We start from the raw sequence: 18,040 nt of genomic DNA, 5'->3' as shown, positions 1-18,040 counted from the left end.
GACACTGACTCTTTTGCTTCCCTCTTCCACATTTCAGGGTTCTCATGATCACATTTAACCCGGATAATCCAGGATAATCTCTCTATTTTAAGGTCAGCTGATTAGAACTTTAATTCCATCTGCAACCTTCTCCTTTGCCACATACTCTAACATACTGACAGGCCCCAGAGACAAGACATGGACATTTTTGAGGGGCTGTCATTCTGCCTATCAAAGTAGGATATGAAAAACATATGTGCAGCTTTGGCATGCTGCTTATTATGTTAAGCAATGACTTTTATATAAAATTTACATTTAAGGCACTACCCTGGCAGTCCAGTGGTTAAGACTCCGAGCTTTCACTGCATGGGGCATGAGTTCCATCCCTGGTCGGGGAACTAGAATACTGCATGCCAGGTGGCGTGGCCAAAAAAAAAACAATTTACATTTAAAAAACTGTAAAAACTCCCTTTCATCAATTCATAGGAACAAAGTAAAACAACATGTTTTCCTTTTAGTCTTAGAGACAAGAAGAAAAATGAATTCAGTAATATATTGCTATATGCATTTCAGTATCACTTTCTGAAGCAAGTGAATCCTGTTTTCCTAGGTAGTCTTATAATTTATTTCTCCTTAAAATAAGTGCTCCCTGTTGCTTCCAATGATTTTAGAACAAAAAGTTTTATGTACATTAATCAAAAATAGAATAATAATGTCAGTATTGCTGAATGAAAGAAAAATTATAGAATATTGGATGCAAAGTGAAAGGAAAAATACATTTTGAACATTTTCTACAGAATGAACTTGTTCTTATATTTTATTTTCAGCCATATAGAGAGCAAGGTATGCATGTACTCAGAAGTGAGAATATTCCAAAGAATGAAGAAAAATCCCTTCCCTCAAGGGGCATAACATTTATTTGGAGTGATAAAATCATACACCTAAAGGGATAACTAGTTACACCTAGCATGAAATAAGCAGAAAAGTGTCTTTAGTTAAATGCTATGAGAGTTATATTAGAAGGAAAAGAAGGAAAAATGGGTAATTATCTGGAAAAAAAGTCTGATGGGACAAGAGTAAGTTTTCTTTATCTTATAATAGACTTTATTTTTTAGAGCTGTGTTTTAGGTTTATAGCAAAATAAATAAATAAATAAATAACAGGATGTACAGAGATTTCCCATATAAACTCTGTCCTCTGTCCTCCACATGCAGAGGCTCCTCTGTTATCAACATTCCCCATCAGAGTTGTAGATTTGGGGTTTTGGATTTGTTTTTGTAGGTCCTTTTCTTCTCTTGTGTTTCCCACTTAGAGAAGTTCCTTTAGCATTTGTTGTAGAGCTGGTTTGTGGTGCTGAATTCTCTTAGCTTAGTCTATCCTAAGATAGATTACTTGCTAGGCTACAAAACAAGTCTCAACAAATTTAAGAGAACGGAAATATATCAAGCATTTTTTCCAACCACAATGGTATGAAACTAGAAATAAGTTACAGGAAGAAAAATGGAAACACAAACATGTGGAGGCTAAAGAGCATGCTACTATAAAGGAATAGGTCAATGAAGAAATCAAAGAGGAAATTAAAAATACTTTGAGAAAAATAAAAATAGAAACACAGCTTTCCAAAATCTATGGTATACAGCAAAAGCAGTTCTAAGAGGGAAGTTTATAGCGATACAGTCCTACCTCAAGAAACAAGAAAAATTTCAAATAAATAACCTAACCTATCATCTAAAGGAATTATAAAAAGAAGAGCAAACAAAGCCCAAAGTCAGGAGAAAGAAGGACTTAATAAAGATCAGAAAGAAAATAAGTAAAATTGAGAATAAACAATAGAAAAGATCGGTGAAACCAAGAGCCAGTTTTTGAAAAGATAAACAAAATGGATAGCCTTTCAGCTAGGTTCATTAAGAAAAAAAGAAAGTGGGTCCAAATAAACAAAATAAGAAATGAAGGAAGAGAATTAACAACCAATATCACAGAGATTCAAAAAATCACAAGAGAATACTACTAGAAGTTACATGCAAATACATTGGACAACCTAGAAGACATGGAAACATTTCTAGAAATATACAAACTTCCAAGACCAACTCATGAAGAAATAGACAACCTGAACTGACCAAACATAAGTAGTGAAATCGAATTTTTAATTAAAAAAACTCCCAGTAAGCAATAGTCCAGGACTGGATGGCTTTACAGGGACATTCTACCAGACATATAAAGAAGAGCTAATATCCATCCTTCTCAAACTATTCCAAAAAATTGAAGAGGAGGGAATACTCCCAAATTCATTCTACAAGGCCATCATTACCCTGATACCAAAACCAGACAAAGACACTGGAAAAAAAAAAGAAGAAGAAGAAAATTAAAGGCCAATATCTCTGATGAATACAGATGCAAAAATCCTCAACAAAATATTAGCAAATTGGATTCAACAATATATAAACAGGATAATACACCATGATCAAGTGTGATTCATTCCAGGGATGCTAGGATAGTTCAATATCTGCAAATCAAAATTAAATAAAGGATGAAATCACATGATCATATCAATAGACACAAGATAAGCATTTGACAAAATTCAACATCCATTCATGATATAAACTCTCATAAAAGTTGGTATAGAGGGAACATATCTCAACATTATAAAGGCCATTTATGACAAACCCACTACTAACATCAGACTTACTGGAGAAAAGCAGAAAAGCAGGAAGTTTTCCTCTAAAATCAGGAATAAGACAAGGAAGCTCATTCTCACCACCTCTATTTAACATCATACTGGAAATCCTAGTCACAGCAATCAGACAAGAAAAAGAAATAAAAGGCATCCAAATTGGAAGGGAAAAAGTAAAACTGTCACTATTTGCATATGACATGATGTTATATATAGAAAACCCTAAAGTCTGCACGAAGAAACTATTAGAACTAATAAATACATTCAGTAAAGTTGCAGGATACAAGATTAATATACAGAAATCTGTTGCTTTACTATACACTAATTATGAACTATCAGAAAGAGAAAGCAAGAAAACAATCCCACTTAAAATGGCATCAAAAAGACTAAAATGCCTAGGAATAAACTTAACCAAAGAGGTGGAAGACCCATACTCTGAAAACTATAAAACACTGATAAGGTAAATTGAAGATAATACAAAGAAATAGAAAAATATCCTGTGTTTCTGGATTGGGAGAATTAATACTGTTAAAATGCCCATACTACCCAAAGCAATCTACAAATTTAATGCAATCCCTAACAAAATATTCATCACATCTTTCACAGAACTAGAACAAATTATCCTAAAATTTATGTGGAACCACGATAGATACAGAATAGCCAAAACAATTTTGAAAAAAAATAACAAAGCTGGAGGTATCATGCTCCCTGACTTCAGGTTAAACCACAGAGATACAGTAGCCAAAACCCCATGGTACTGGTACAAAACAGACACACAGAACAATGGAACAGAATACAGAGCCCAGAAATAAACCCAAACACTTATGATCAATTAATCTATTACAAAGGAGGCATGTATATACAATGGATAAAAGATAGTCTCTTCAATAGATGGTGCTGGGAAAACTTGACAGCTACACATAAAACAATGAAATTAGAACATTTTCTCACACCATATACAAAAGTAAATTCAAATGGGTTAAAGACCTAAAAGTAAGCCTTAAAATCTTAAAACTCCTAGAAGAAAACAGGCAGAACACTCTTTGACATAAATCGTAGCAATATTTTTTTGGATCTGTCTCCTGCGACAAAATAAACAAAAGTAAACAATAAGCTATTCGGTCTTCCCTGGTGGCGCTGTGGTTAAGAATCCACCTGCCAGTGCAGGGGACACGGGTTCTACCCCTGGTCCAGGAAGATCCCACATGCCGTGGAGCAACTAAGCCCGTGCGCCACAACTACTGAAGCCCACACGCTCTAGGGCCTTTGTGCAGCAACTACAGAAGCCTGCGTGCCTAGAGCCTATGTTCCGCAACAAGAGAAGCCACCACAATGAAAAGCCTGTGCACCACAACGAAGAGCAGCCCCCGCTCGCCACAACTAGAGAAAGCCCACGCAGCAAAGAAGACCCAATGTAGCCAAAATAAAAAATAAAAGAGATAAGCTATTCAGACCTAATTAAACATAAAAGGTTTTACACAGCAAAGAAAACCACTGACAACTTACTGAATGGGAAGAAATATTTGCAAATGATATGGCTAATAAGGGGTTAATATCCAAAATATATAATCAGTTCATACAACGCAATATCAAAAAACCAAACAACCTGATTAAAAATTGGGCAGAAGACCTGAATATACATTTTTTCTACAGAAGACATACAGATGGCCAACAGGCACATGAAAAGATGCTCAATATCACTAATCACCAGAGAAATGCAAATCAAAACCACAATGAACTATCACCTCACACCTGTCAGAATGGCTATCATCAAAAAGTCTACAAATAACAAGTATTGGTGAGGATGTGAATAAATGGGAAAACAGTATGGAGGTTTCTCAAAAAAAACTAAAAATAGAACTACCATATAATCCAGTAATTCCACTTCTTGGTATATATCCAAAGAAAACAAAAACATCTTAATAAATCTTAGCACAACTAAATCTCCATAGCATTTTCACCCAGCATCACAGTCACTCAGTCCTTTGTAGGTTTAAATGCTGGGGGGCTCACCTCCCTCCTTTGAGATGTAGTTCCTTGAGGGCATGAATTCTCAATAGAGAACAGTTTCATCAAAAATTTAAAATCTGATACTTAAAAGTGTCTTTGCAGATTCTTCATCTGCACTTGCAGCTTCACTAGATACCTTAACGTAGAAAGTGTAATGATCCTTGTTAGCATTAAAACATTCAAAACTGACTCCAAAGGAAGGTATTTCAATAGGATTTTTAGCTGTTTTTTTTTTTTAAGACTTCTTCTTAAGGTCTTCTCATTAGTAGTGAGAAAGCTTCCTCTGATTGTTTCAAAAGCTGCTAAATTGGTGTTAACCAGTGACTTTGGGTTGTATTTTCTCTATTTATCAATCCTCTATGAACTATAATAGTTTGTGACATAGAAACACATGGTCTATTGTAGCAGAAAGTTATACGCAAATTTAAGTCTTAACACTACTCTCCAAATTATTATAATCTTTATTATACCTTTGCTGGTTTGTTTTCCAAAAAAAACCAAAAAGAAGTATGTAGATATTTACACATACACAGAAATATATTATAAGCACCTTCAAATTGGATCTGAATATTATTGTTTTATCTTATTTCCTAGTTGCATAAATTTTCAAATATTTTTAGACAATAGAATATTAAGGAAGAATATAAATAACCTAAAATTATTAATCTTTAATTCTAGATAAACCTATATTGTACATTGATGTTTTAAATCCTACATACATTAAAAACATATGAGAAATGCTTTATAAGAATGTATTTTATTATGAAAATACAAATCACCACAGATACATTTCTACTACTTTGGTAAACGTCACATGTGATTCCCCTTTTCTGAAAGTAGGACACAGCAACAGATGTTGTAGAATCTTTAAAGATTCTGTTTTCACACTCTGATCCTCAGATATTCTGCCATCCTGCTGGTTCAAACAGAGAAGAGTCAAACTGTCAAGTAGAGTTTCACATAAAGACTGGTTTATAGATTTTCATAAATGCATGTTAAAGTTAGGTAAGAAAAACATATAGTAAGATATGAATATTCCCTGCTTCTCACTTCCCTCTGCCAGCCAAGATGAATAGGGCAATGTCTGCCCTTACACATAGGGTCATTGACTAATGTGAATAACAAAGAAGAAATTTTGTCAGTTATGCATTCTCCCAAGAGAACAAAAGAAACACTGCAGAGAAGTTTTTGTTTCAGAACAATTTGATTTTTATTTCAATATTTGGAAGATTGCTATATAATTTGGATAGATGTAGAATCATGTATGAAATAATTATATCAAAATTGTTCTATAGAAACACATTTAAGCTTAAGAAAAATTCCATAAATGGTTGACACATTTTCTGCATTCGAATTTGAACATTTCTTTAAGTGAAATAATTACGATTAATCATGAAATTAAATACAAAAACACAAAAATGGATATCAACTTAGGTACCAGTAGTCTTTATCAATAAAATTCAAGTCAAGGTAAAAATAGAGAGGTATATGATCAAATTGAATTTTATGTCTACAAAAATTAAAGAAGCATGAAAATATGTATTGCAAACTGGCCAATTGACCAGAGAAATTTTCTGAGGAAACCTCTCCATTAACAGAGATAAATGTTAATTTTAAAATGTCTCCTTTTGGAGAATAAATATGACCTTCATATAAATTTTTATTATATGAACTAGACTGGCACATCTAATATTACTTTGAAAAATTATTGAGAAATAAATACCCACAGCCCAAATGAAAAGTAATAAGAATAAACTATATGAAACCTAAGTAAGCCTACATAACCAAAGACCAATAACTAATATATACGATATCATTGCAGTCAGAATTAACTTATGTGTATTTTCCCATTTCCACTTCATGCTTTTCTTTCAAAGTATTACCTTTCTATTGAAAGTATTAAATATGTATCTTATAATATCCTTTAAAAGTGCAAAACACAGAGACTATATTATTATATTTATACTCAAAATATAATAAAGCTTATAAGATCACATGAATCACATTCACTTATTAAACATATAGTTATATTAAATCATTTTAAATTTTATTAATAATATCCCATTGATAGATTGACAATGTGTAATTCTTACATAATGATGATCCAGTTCTTTCCTTTTTTTTAACTTTTAGATTCTTCACAACTGTAGGCCGGATGTCACTGTTTTCCTGTGGTAAATATTTATATAGGCCAAATGCAATAGCAGTGAAGAAGATAGTAACTACTTTGCAAATAAAACCTGAATTCGAAAAAAATACAGCCATCAGATGTGTCAATTTATTTAGAGCAAAAATGTTTGTGGAAAGAGCCATCTACCAAAGAAAAGGTAAGTATATTTCATCTATAAATGTACCAATTTTCAAATTGTAGAATGCAATTAATGTCAAAAACTTATGTCAAGTTACTTAAAGGAAATTTTAAAAATATGTTTACAAAATCTTTTAGCCATCTTAAACAAATAGCCCAAGACAAATGCAAAGTGTGTTACTATTTCACAGAATGTATTAATTCTAAAACATAAAAATATATTTCTACTTTCAGAACTTAATTATCAGCAGAAACTGGAACCTTTTTAAACAACTTCATGCAGCTTTACTCCTTGAAATATTCATCATTTTCCAAAGGCCAACAGAAATATTTCAGAAAAATTAATTGACTATGTAAGTTTTTAAATACATTTTCATTTTTCAAGTTTTGGAAAGTTAATATATTACAGGAATTATATAAAAGTACTTGAACTTTGGGTGCAAATAACCCTGGTCATTAAAGTAAAAAATATTTTACAGCAACAATATCAGTTATCTGACACTATCAATTACAGTGGTTTCAAAGATAAAATAGGAAACATTAATGAGCTATTTGTAATGATACAATACTTCAAACATTTATTTATAACAGCTGAACACTGCAAACAACCCAAATGTCCATTAATAAGAGCATGAATAAGCTATAGCATATTCATAAAGTGAAACAATACTCAGAAATTTTTTAAAAGCACAAACTACTGCTATAGAATAGCATGGATGAATCTCCCAAAAGCATAACATTAAGCAAGACAGGTGAAAAACCCCACCAGCATGTATTATATTCCATTTGCATAATTTGTAGAACAGGCAAAACCAACATATTTTAATAGAAACATGAAAGGGGTTTATCTGTGGGGGAGGGAAATTGACTAGCCAGGGGCATAGGAGAAATTTCTATAGCTTCTTTTGAGTGCTGGTTCCACAGGTGATTGATAGACTGATAAATTTTTTATTAACTTTTTTGAGTTGATAAAACTTTTGAGAATCTGATGAATGTCACAGCCTTCCTTTATAGAAGACATACAATTGTACAAACAGAATTTTAGGATTCCAAAAATACACTAAAATTTAATGTGGGCTCCTAGGGCTCATGCATCCCTCTTGAATAAGCCTTGCTCTAGAGTAGTGGTATGCATAGAACTTTCTGTGACAATGGCAGTGTTCTACATCTGCACTGTCCCATAGAATAGTCAAATGTGACCATTAAGCAAGTGAAATTTGGCTGTTGATACTGAAGAACTGAATGTTTAATTGCATTAAATTAAATTTAAATAGATATGTGCAGGTAATGTCTACCATATTGGACACTGCAGCTCCAGGATCTCTCACATAGCTGTCTTCAAAGTTTACTGAGATAAAAATCACCTGAGGTGCTTTATTAAAAATATACATTCCTACCACTAATTCTTGGTATTCTAAATAAAGACCTCAGAACTTACATTTTAGCAAACACTCCAAGTGATTCTGATTCAAGTGACTCATGGAATAAAATTTAAATACTGGTTTACACTAAATTGCTGCAAATGTATATTCCTATTTCAGTTTCCTGTATTTGCCCTTTCTGACTGTAATTCCCTATGTTCTGTATTATCATTATCCCTTTTAGTAGCTCCCTAGTAGGATTTCTAATAGTTCATCTATTTTCTCAATTATATGCCACGTTTGAAAATAGCTAAGCACATTACAGTTATATCTAAAATGAAAACTAAAAGGTTCAGCAGACTTTCTTAAGAATAATGCCTAGTTTTGTTGAATTATCTCTGAGAAATTAATTTTGACTTCTTAAATGCCATTTTTGACTTTTTAAAATTTTTAAAAATTTATTTAGTGTTCAGTATTGACTAATAAGCTCACTGGACAATTGACTTCTGATTTAGAAGGCATTGCTGAATACTGTTTATCAAACAGATATTTGTTACTGTTAAATATTAGAGTCTATCATTATGTGGTTCTTTGAATTACTGAACCCACTCAGTAAAATCACAAAACATATAAACACTTTTAAATGTTTAGCACACCAGAAGTATCTATACAATAAAACCACTGAAAGTTAATGCTGATTAAGGCTCCAGAAATTATGTAGTTCAACATCTTCATTTCACAAGAAGATCTAGTGAATTTCCCGAAGTAATACAAGCATATCGAGGCTTTCCCCAACAATTTGACCATATCACTATAGCATCCCAATTTTCTATATCTCTTATTTATTCAACAATACTGAATGTTTGCTATATGTCGGCCCTGTTTTATCACTGAGCAAAAGAGACGATGTGAAATTTACATTTAAGTGGGATAAGAGTATTTTGATACTTTTCAGTGGTGTAAAATTTCTTCTTTAAATTATCCAATCTCTTTTACTGCAGAAATGGAAAGGGCCATAAGGTCAAGCAACTTAGTTGTATATGTATACAGGCAAAATTTTTTCCCAAATTGAAATTCTTCTAATCATCACCCTTTATTCAGGAATAACATAAAACAATTGTGTAGTTAATGCAATGTCTCAAATATTTACATCAGTTCTATAGTAATTAGTTTCTAAAATATTTTGTATATAATAATATATGCTTCTTTAATAATCAAAGTATCCATTTGTTCTTAGTTTATTATGACTATAACTTACTCTAAACCATACGTTTTTAAAAACAATTTGTACCTAGAGTCTGTCATACAGAGTGAAGTAAGTCAGAAAGAGAAGAACAAACACCATATGCTAACACATATATATGGAATCTAAAATAAAAGGGTATGAAGAACCTAGGGGCAGGACTGGAATAAAGATGCAGACCTACCAGAGAATGGACTTGAGGACGGGGGAGGGGGAAGGGTAAGCTGGGACAAAGTGAGAGGGTGGCATGGACATAGATAGATACACTACCAAATGTAAAACTGATAGCTAGTGGGAAGCAGCCACACAGCACAGGGAGATCAGCTCCGTGCTTTGTGACCATCTAGAGGTGTGGGATAGGGAGGGTGGGAGGGAGGGAGACGCAAGAGGGAAGAGATATCGGGATATATGTATATGTATAGCTGATTCACTTTGTTATAAAGCAGAAACTAACACACCATTGTAAAGCAATTATACTCCAATAAAGATGTTAAAAAAATTTTAAATAAAAACAATTTTACTTCTCAATATTCTTCAATAGATATCACTTACATACTCCTGTCAACAGGTAGGCCATTTTTGTCTTGTTATAGATCCAACAACTTCCAATGCTTCCACAGCGCTCAGTATCCCGAAGGATGCAAGAAGTTTCTCCCACTATTTTAAAAATTACTGGTCCAGGTATAGTCCCTATGAAAAAAGCAATGATTGTAAATTCACCATGAAAACACTGTAGGTTGGGATCAGAATGATTTTAATCCTAAATGTAAACTTATATATTTAGTCATCATCACTGTAAACATATCATTTAAAGTTATCTAAGAAGTTGCTTATCAATAGGATTGTTAAAAACTGAAAACGTAATTGAGTGTTTTCAAAAATCCCTATCCCTGTAGATATAAAAAAAGCTAGCAGATTTTCATCTTCTTAGAATGATATGCATGTTGTTATTTAGTTGACATCTCAACATTTTGTTAATTTCTAAATGAAAAACTTAGGAGAAAGTATTTAAAACAGAGATACTAAATATTGATTTTGTGAACTCCATATATCTCCTAAGATTTCAAATTGTGAAATTTTCAATGACTGAAAATTTAGTTTTGAAATGCAGCGTATGCCTGTTATGTATCAAGATATTGCGAAAATAACTGAAAATGTAAATGCTTTGGCATGTTTGTAGCAGCCCTAGCTTCAGAAGACCTCATATGCAGAGGAATAGTTGTGTGCTGCCTGAGGGAAATCTCTATATACTCACAGAGACACTTCCTCAGCAACAGTATTGCTTTCAGGTAAAAGTGAATGCAGTCTTAAAAATAAAAATAAATAAATAAATAAATAAATGCCACTCCAAAGGCATTAGAACTAGGTTTTCAGAACTAACATATCTAACGATTGACCATCTTCCTTAAGAAATTATCGGAGTGCTCATGCCTCATGACTTTTTGATTCCTGTCAAAGACCACTGCCCATCACCAGATTTCCCAGTCTCAGTGAGTGCTGGTACTCTGTTTATAATTGTTCAAAGTGAAAAACCTAGGCCTACTACTCATCTTTTTCTATTTCCCACCATATTTTTTCTAATCCATGATAAACCAGTGTAACACTAACTCCAAATACACCTTGGATAAGTTGATTTCTCTTTTTCATTACAACCCCCAGAATCCAATTTAATATAACTCTGACTCAGACTTCAGCAAAAGCCTCCTTTTTCTTTTCCTCCACATTTATCTTTGATAAATATTTCTCACTCCAGCAGCAGAGTTATCTTTTAAATGTAAATCAGATAATATCTACCCTCTGCTTAAATTCTCTAATGGCAAAACCCTGAAAGATGTAGAGACAGTTGTATCTAAAATATCATCACCTTATTCCACCCTCTCCCATTCAAAACTGCCTCAGCCTCACTGGCTTCCTTTCTGAGGTAAGAAACTGTGCACTTGCTGTTTCTTATGCTCCCTCCTCCACTAAGAATCCATCCTTATCCACTGGATCACTTTTGACCGTAAAAATATGCTCTAATTTTTCTCAATTAAAAAAGCTAATTTAAACCCTGCATATTGATCTAGCTATAGAACAATTTCTCTGATCCCCATTAGAGCCACACTTAAATTTTTCTACTTTCTTGACTCCATTTATCATATGGCTTTCAGTCTTCAATCCAGTCTAATCTTGTTTCCTTACCCCACCAATAATTTTAATCAACTTCTTGAATCAGAGCTCCTAATATAGTCATAATGTGGATTTGAAAGCTATTTTTTGCATAAGAAAGCCTGAAGTACACAGTGCATCACCCTCAGCAAAACCAATTTGTTCTTTGGATATAAATCTTTTAAAACATCAGATTCAGTGTCTTTGGTAATGAGAAATTTTTAAAGCACTAGTCTAGGTTAATGACTTCTCAAACATGCAAGCAATGTAAAATATAGTTTCTATGCTTATATGTGCTTTGTTTCAGCTTACCAAACCACTTGTGTAAGCTTGAAGAATATACTTCTGATCAAAAAGATTCTCTTCTAACTGAATATAATATTAATGCATATTTTATATGACAGGATAGGCTTTACAGTATTATCTTTTTTTTTTTTTTTTTTTTTTTTTTTTTTTTTTGCGGTACGCGGGCCTCTCACTGTTGTGGCCTCGCCCGTTGCGGAGCACAGGCTCCGGACGCGCAGGCTCAGCGGCCATGGCTTACGGGCTTAGCCGCTCCGCGGCATGTGGGATCTTCCCAGACCGGGGCACGAACCCGTGTCCCCTGCATCGGCAGGCGGACTCTCAACCACTGCGCCACCAGGGAAGCCCCAAGTATTATCTTTTTTACACTAAGTATTGTCTCCTAAATTCTGTAAAGCAGCTCCCCCATTCACTTGTTTTGTGTCAGTTTATCATAATTATTCATTTGAAATTCTAAATATACATGTTGACACATGTATAAATCAAAAAAGAAACCATTCAATTCAATGTAATAATAGATTGCCAAAAGTCCATACCAAATATTCTCAAAATCACAAAGGTCACACCCATGGCCAGAGAACGTTGTTTGTCAGATACAATCCTGCAAGCAAATAGCAATGATATCATGAAAAATCATTATTATTAGCTGTAAAGAATGTTTGCTAGGCTCAGGGGTAATTTTTTTCCCTGTGCATCCATTAGACTAAGGATCTTTGGCCAGTTGACAGAGTTCAATCTGGATGAATTAACTGCAACTCTTCCCATGTTTCCATATTCTGCCCACTGCCAACCAATTCTAAAGCTACTTGTGCTTCACTAGGAGGAAGCATTTATGGCCCAAACTCTCTGCCCCAGCCTTGGCTGAAAAAAATTTAGCACTACCTTTCATACTTCTCATTCTTCATTCTGTGGTGCACATCCATTGTTTCAGATTTCTTCCTTTTGTCCCTGTGAAACTTACTCTCTACCTTTCTCTACCTTGCTCTCCATTTAGGTAATGCACTACATCAATGGGGTTCTCTTGCCTCTGGCTACTGATTGGGTTATGCCAATAGGGTGCTCCAGAGTGAGAAAGGAAGGTGAAGTTCAGGTCTTCATTCCCAGGCTCCCTCTCTGCAGTTACCCAAGTTGACTGGGTCACTAGGCAAAGCAGTACCCTCTACAGGTCTCTCTTCTTCCTACCCTTGTTTCCCTTTGGGTGTTGGGTGGTAACAGACCTGAAGTATTGCACTATACTTTGGGATTCCTTATACCCTGCCCGCATTTTAAATAGCCACATCATTCAACCTTACTTGAATTGTCCTAATTTGAGGGTGCCATCTCTTTTCGGTTGGACCTCTGACTTTTACCCTCACTATTCAAAAGTTAAAATAAATAAGAAATAACTTTCTCAAATATGAAGAATGAAGATCTCTGTATTTTGTATTCGTCAAGTATTTGTTTTAAAAAGAAAAATAATGTATAAAAATCACATATTAGTATTTTGGAAAATAAACTAAAATACAACAAAAAATAATCAACCCTTGAACATTTTAAAAAGTAAAGAAATAAAAGCTACATTTTAAATGGATATTTTAAATAAATCCTGTGCTTACCCTTTATTTCCTTGTTCTGGAACTTGAATAATAAACAAGTATGACCAATATTGTCATCCAAAATGACTCAATTTATTAAAATGTAGCATATGTTCAGTACTTTATGACTATTTTGTAAAAAGTGAAATAATTCCACCTGTATCAACCTGGTAAAAATATATGTTCTTTCCTCAAATATTTACTACATATTTACCAATTCTTAAAAGATAGTGATGTTTCTAAATGAAACATAATTTAACTTTTATTATGAGCAGATTCATTAAAGACATATAAAGGAAGTAAAGTGTCACATTTTAGAACCACACTTTAGGATAAAGTTTTTGGTATAAAATAGAAATGTGGGTCATATGCCTAACTAAAATTTAGTATTCTGCTTCATTTAGCATAAGCAGTTTTTTTATATGTAGTATAATAATGGTGTTCTCTGAAGTATATAAAGAGCTAACAACTCATAATTATTAACAAATATTTATGTATCTTCAGTTTGATTATAACTTTATTTCTGATATACAAAAAAAGATGAAAAGATGAATGATTCCCCTAATTTTCCAAAATCAGTTAAATGAACAGCAAAACAAGAAATAATATTCATAAAACACAATTTTTTAGTGAAAAACATTACTATGTTTTAAGAATAAAGTGATTTTTTTTGGTATTTTGTCTAAGGAGTAAGGCTATGATGGTATGGTTTAAGAATTTCATGGAATAAACAAACTATTGGTTAGTACTCTTCCAAGATGTAAAAGACAGCTTCCAATATCTCTTATGACTTCTAAGTATATATTTTCAGTCCATATCTTTCTTGAGTTCTAGACTTAAGCTCCTATCACACACAAAAGTTGCTCTTCCCCTGGTGCTCCCTGTCACAAGAAATGGAATCATCACCCATGCAGTTTTCAAGCCCAAAACCTGGAAAGAGGCATGCTTGAAGGAGTATTCTTTTCCTCATTCACCACAATCAATAATAAAATACTGTGATTTTTATAAATAACTTTTTTTATATCTCTCTCTGATTTTCTTCATCTCTAATTCTACTGGCCTATTCCAAGCGTGTATTTTCTGCCTGAAGAAAATAAAAGAATTTCCTAACTTATCTTCCAACAACCATTTTTATCCCTGCAGTCCACTCTCCACATAGAGCCACAAGTGATTTTTTTAAGGTAAAATTCTGATTACTTCACTAACCCACTAGGAACCTTCAATGGCTCATCAGTCTCATTGCATGCCACCTCACAACTTTTGCCTTTACCACCTTCTTTGTTTACGACATTCTGTCATACAACACTCTTATATAGCTATTTCTTGCACTCAGAGTCAGAGTCTTTGCATACATTGTTCCCACTGTGTGAAATTCTCATCTCCCATCTTTTAGGGCTTAGCTTAAATGTGATTTCCTTAAGGACACCCTCTCTGAATCCCCAGAGAGGAGATTTAGTTTATATTGTCCCATAATTCTCTCTTGGCATTCTTCTACATTTTTTTTGCAGTACGTTTTAATATTACAATTGAAAACTTATTAGTGAAACTACTTTTTTTTTTTTTTTTATTGTGCCACCCTCCAAAGTCCATCAGAGAAGCAGGAATCTGGTCACTTCTGTTCCTCTTTTATTTCACCTTTTTCCCTTAAAGTGCTCATCCACCTTCTTGTTTAAATCCATGGTAACTATCACAGGTGAGAATACATACACATATTAAAATAATGATGGATGGGGACTTCCCTGGTGGCGCAGTGGTTAAGAATCTGCCTGCCAATGCAGGGGGCACTGTTTGATCCCTGGTCCGGGAGGATCCCACATGCTGCAGAGCGGCTGGGCCTGTGCGCCACAACTACTGAGCCTGCACTCTAGAGCCCATATGCCACAAGAAATAAAATAATAATAATAATAATTAATTAATTAAATAATGAGGGATGGAAGGGAAAGAAATGAAGAACTAATTTTTCTTAATGATCACCTTGATGGAGTGAGAACTGACAAATCATGATATTGATACTTTTCTGTTTAGACTTAAGCCTCACACAGCTTCGGATTTCATCAGAATTCTCCAGAGGAAAAAGAATGGTGTCATTCCTGGCCCCATTTGGTCACCAGAAACTATGTCAGTTTGCTTGCCCCCTAGTGCGACACTCTACCTAGACCTAGTCCATGTTGTCAGCATCTACCCCTCATCAAGAATTGACAAGAATGTCAGGGACAGCTTTAGATCCCTATTTCATCTCTAAAAGCTTCTGCTCTCTCTGGAATTTTAATCCCTCTAGTCCTCTGCCACTTTGTGCCTTTAAATATATGATTGTTAATTTAACCCAGCTTTTCTAGTTATCCTTTGTAGGAGCATTGGCCTGCAATGCTATTCCATCCCACACCACTTCCATGACATTAGCACTTGATAATGATTTCACAATTGATGTATTTGGTTTTGACTTTTATTGTACTTTTTAAAAAATTAAACTCTGTTGAATTTGAAGTTTGATTATATTTTGGAAAGCTATACAAAGAGCACATGCTGGAGAGACATGCTTACTTATACCCCTGCTCTCATCTACTCTCATTTCTATCCCATCCCTTTAGGTTATCATTTTCATCACTTTCTTGTTTATACCTTCACAGTGTTTCTTTATGAAAATACAAATGATTATAAATGCATACCTCTATACTCTCATTTCTTCAGAGGAAGTAACAAACTATTGGGTTGGCCAGAAAGTTTGTTCAGGTTTTCTGTAACATCTCATGGAAAAACCTGAATGAACTTTTTGGTGAACCCCATATATTGACTGTTCTGTACCTGATTTTTTCATGTTACAATATATTCTTAAGATCCCCTCCTATATGAACATAGAGCCCCTCCCTATTTGTTTTCACTTTCATTATATTACATTGTGCAAAAATGAAATCATCTACTCAACCTGTCTGTTGCTCTTTCACACTTAGTTTTTTTCCAGTGTTTGTTGTTTCATGTATATAGTACATACACAATATGTGGTTCTATGTAATATAGATAGCCTTATGGATGTAAATATATTTTTTTGCAGGATATCTGCAAAAAGGATTTCAAGTACAAGTGCTAGCATAAAGGGTAAACATATCTGCAATTTTTGAAGTATTAAAGATACTCTTTTCATCAGAGTTGCACCATTTTGTGCTCTTTCAAGCAATATATGAAAGTACTTTTTTCTATACAGCCACATAAACAGATCTATTATCAATGTTTTATTCCTGTCAACTAGGTACATAAGAAATACTATCACATAAAATTTTTAAATTCTATGACCTTTACTGTAGATATGGCTGAACATCCTTTCATATTTGTATTTGTATTTTGTTTTCTTTGATGCTTTTCCACTTTTCTATTGGGATGTTAATCTTAGGAGAGCTTTACTTATTAGAGGAATTAATCTTTTATAGAATATGAGTTGCATAAATTCATTGTTCCTTGGCTTTTGACTTTGCTTATTATTTTTAATATTATGGACTAAAATTTATCAGTCTTTCCCTTATGACTTCCAGATTTTTAGTCATAGTAACAAATACCTTCACCTTTTAAAAATAATAATGAGGGCTTCCCTGGTGGTGCAGTGGTTGAGAATCTGCATGCTAATGCAGGGGACACGGGTTCGAGCCCTGGTCTGGGAGGATCCCACATGCCACGGAGCAACTAGGCCCATGAGCCACAACTACTGAGCCTGCACATCTGGAGCCTGTGTTCCGCAACAAGAGAGGCCGCAATAGTCAGAGGCCCGTGCACCGCGATGAAGAGTGGCCCCTGCTTGCCACAACTAGAGAAAACCCTCGCACAGAAACGAAGACCCAACACAGCAAAAATAAATAAATAAATTACTAAACTCCTACCCCCAACATCTAAAATAATAATAATAATGAAATTAGCTGATTTTTTTACCACTTGTATTATTTAATTTTTTTTACATTTAAATCTTTGTCCCATTTGAGTTTTTCTTGTTGTATCATATGGGCTCTGGATATAATTTTTTCCCCAAAGTCTATCCCCATTATACCCAAACCACTTTCTTAAAAGTCCATTTTTGATGCACTTATTTAGAATTTTACTTTCATTATATTAAATTCCTATATGAGTTGAGATCTATTTCTAGACTTAATGTCAGTCTATTCATAAGTCAATATTATATTGCTTCAGTGTTGAGACTTTATGGTACATTTTAGTTTATGAGGCTAAGCCTCTGTTACTGTGCTTCTTTGTTTCAGATTCCCAAGCTACTCTTGCTTATTTTTCCATAAAAACTTTAGAATCAGGTTTTATAGTTCAATAATTCCACTAGTATTTTCATTATCACATTAAAATTATGAATTAACTTAAGGAGAACTGATCCATTGGTGGTGTTAGGTCTTCCTATTCAATAATATGAGATATATCTTTTCAAATTGTTCAAGTCAGTTTTTGTGACATTCA

At 33.7% G+C, this 18,040-nt stretch overlaps 1 protein-coding gene across 1 annotated transcript in view; it reads right to left on the bottom strand.

Annotated features, from left to right (window-relative positions):
• Positions 1-6,700: 6,700 nt before the first annotated feature.
• The window catches only part of SLCO6A1 (solute carrier organic anion transporter family member 6A1), a 98,428-nt gene continuing 87,088 nt past the window's right edge, over positions 6,701-18,040 (bottom strand). The window contains exons 12-14 of the mRNA XM_004281328.1: positions 12,560-12,624; positions 10,125-10,262; positions 6,701-6,900 (exon numbers count right to left, since the gene is read on the bottom strand). Of these exons, the coding sequence (XP_004281376.1) occupies positions 6,701-6,900; positions 10,125-10,262; positions 12,560-12,624 (403 nt within the window). The remainder of the gene's footprint in view (positions 6,901-10,124; positions 10,263-12,559; positions 12,625-18,040) is intronic.

The sequence above is a fragment of the Orcinus orca genome, chromosome 3 (genome assembly GCF_937001465.1).
Source record: "Orcinus orca chromosome 3, mOrcOrc1.1, whole genome shotgun sequence".
In the NCBI taxonomy this organism is placed as follows: Eukaryota; Metazoa; Chordata; class Mammalia; order Artiodactyla; family Delphinidae; genus Orcinus; species Orcinus orca.
This window is presented reverse-complemented; position numbering and strand designations above follow the sequence as displayed.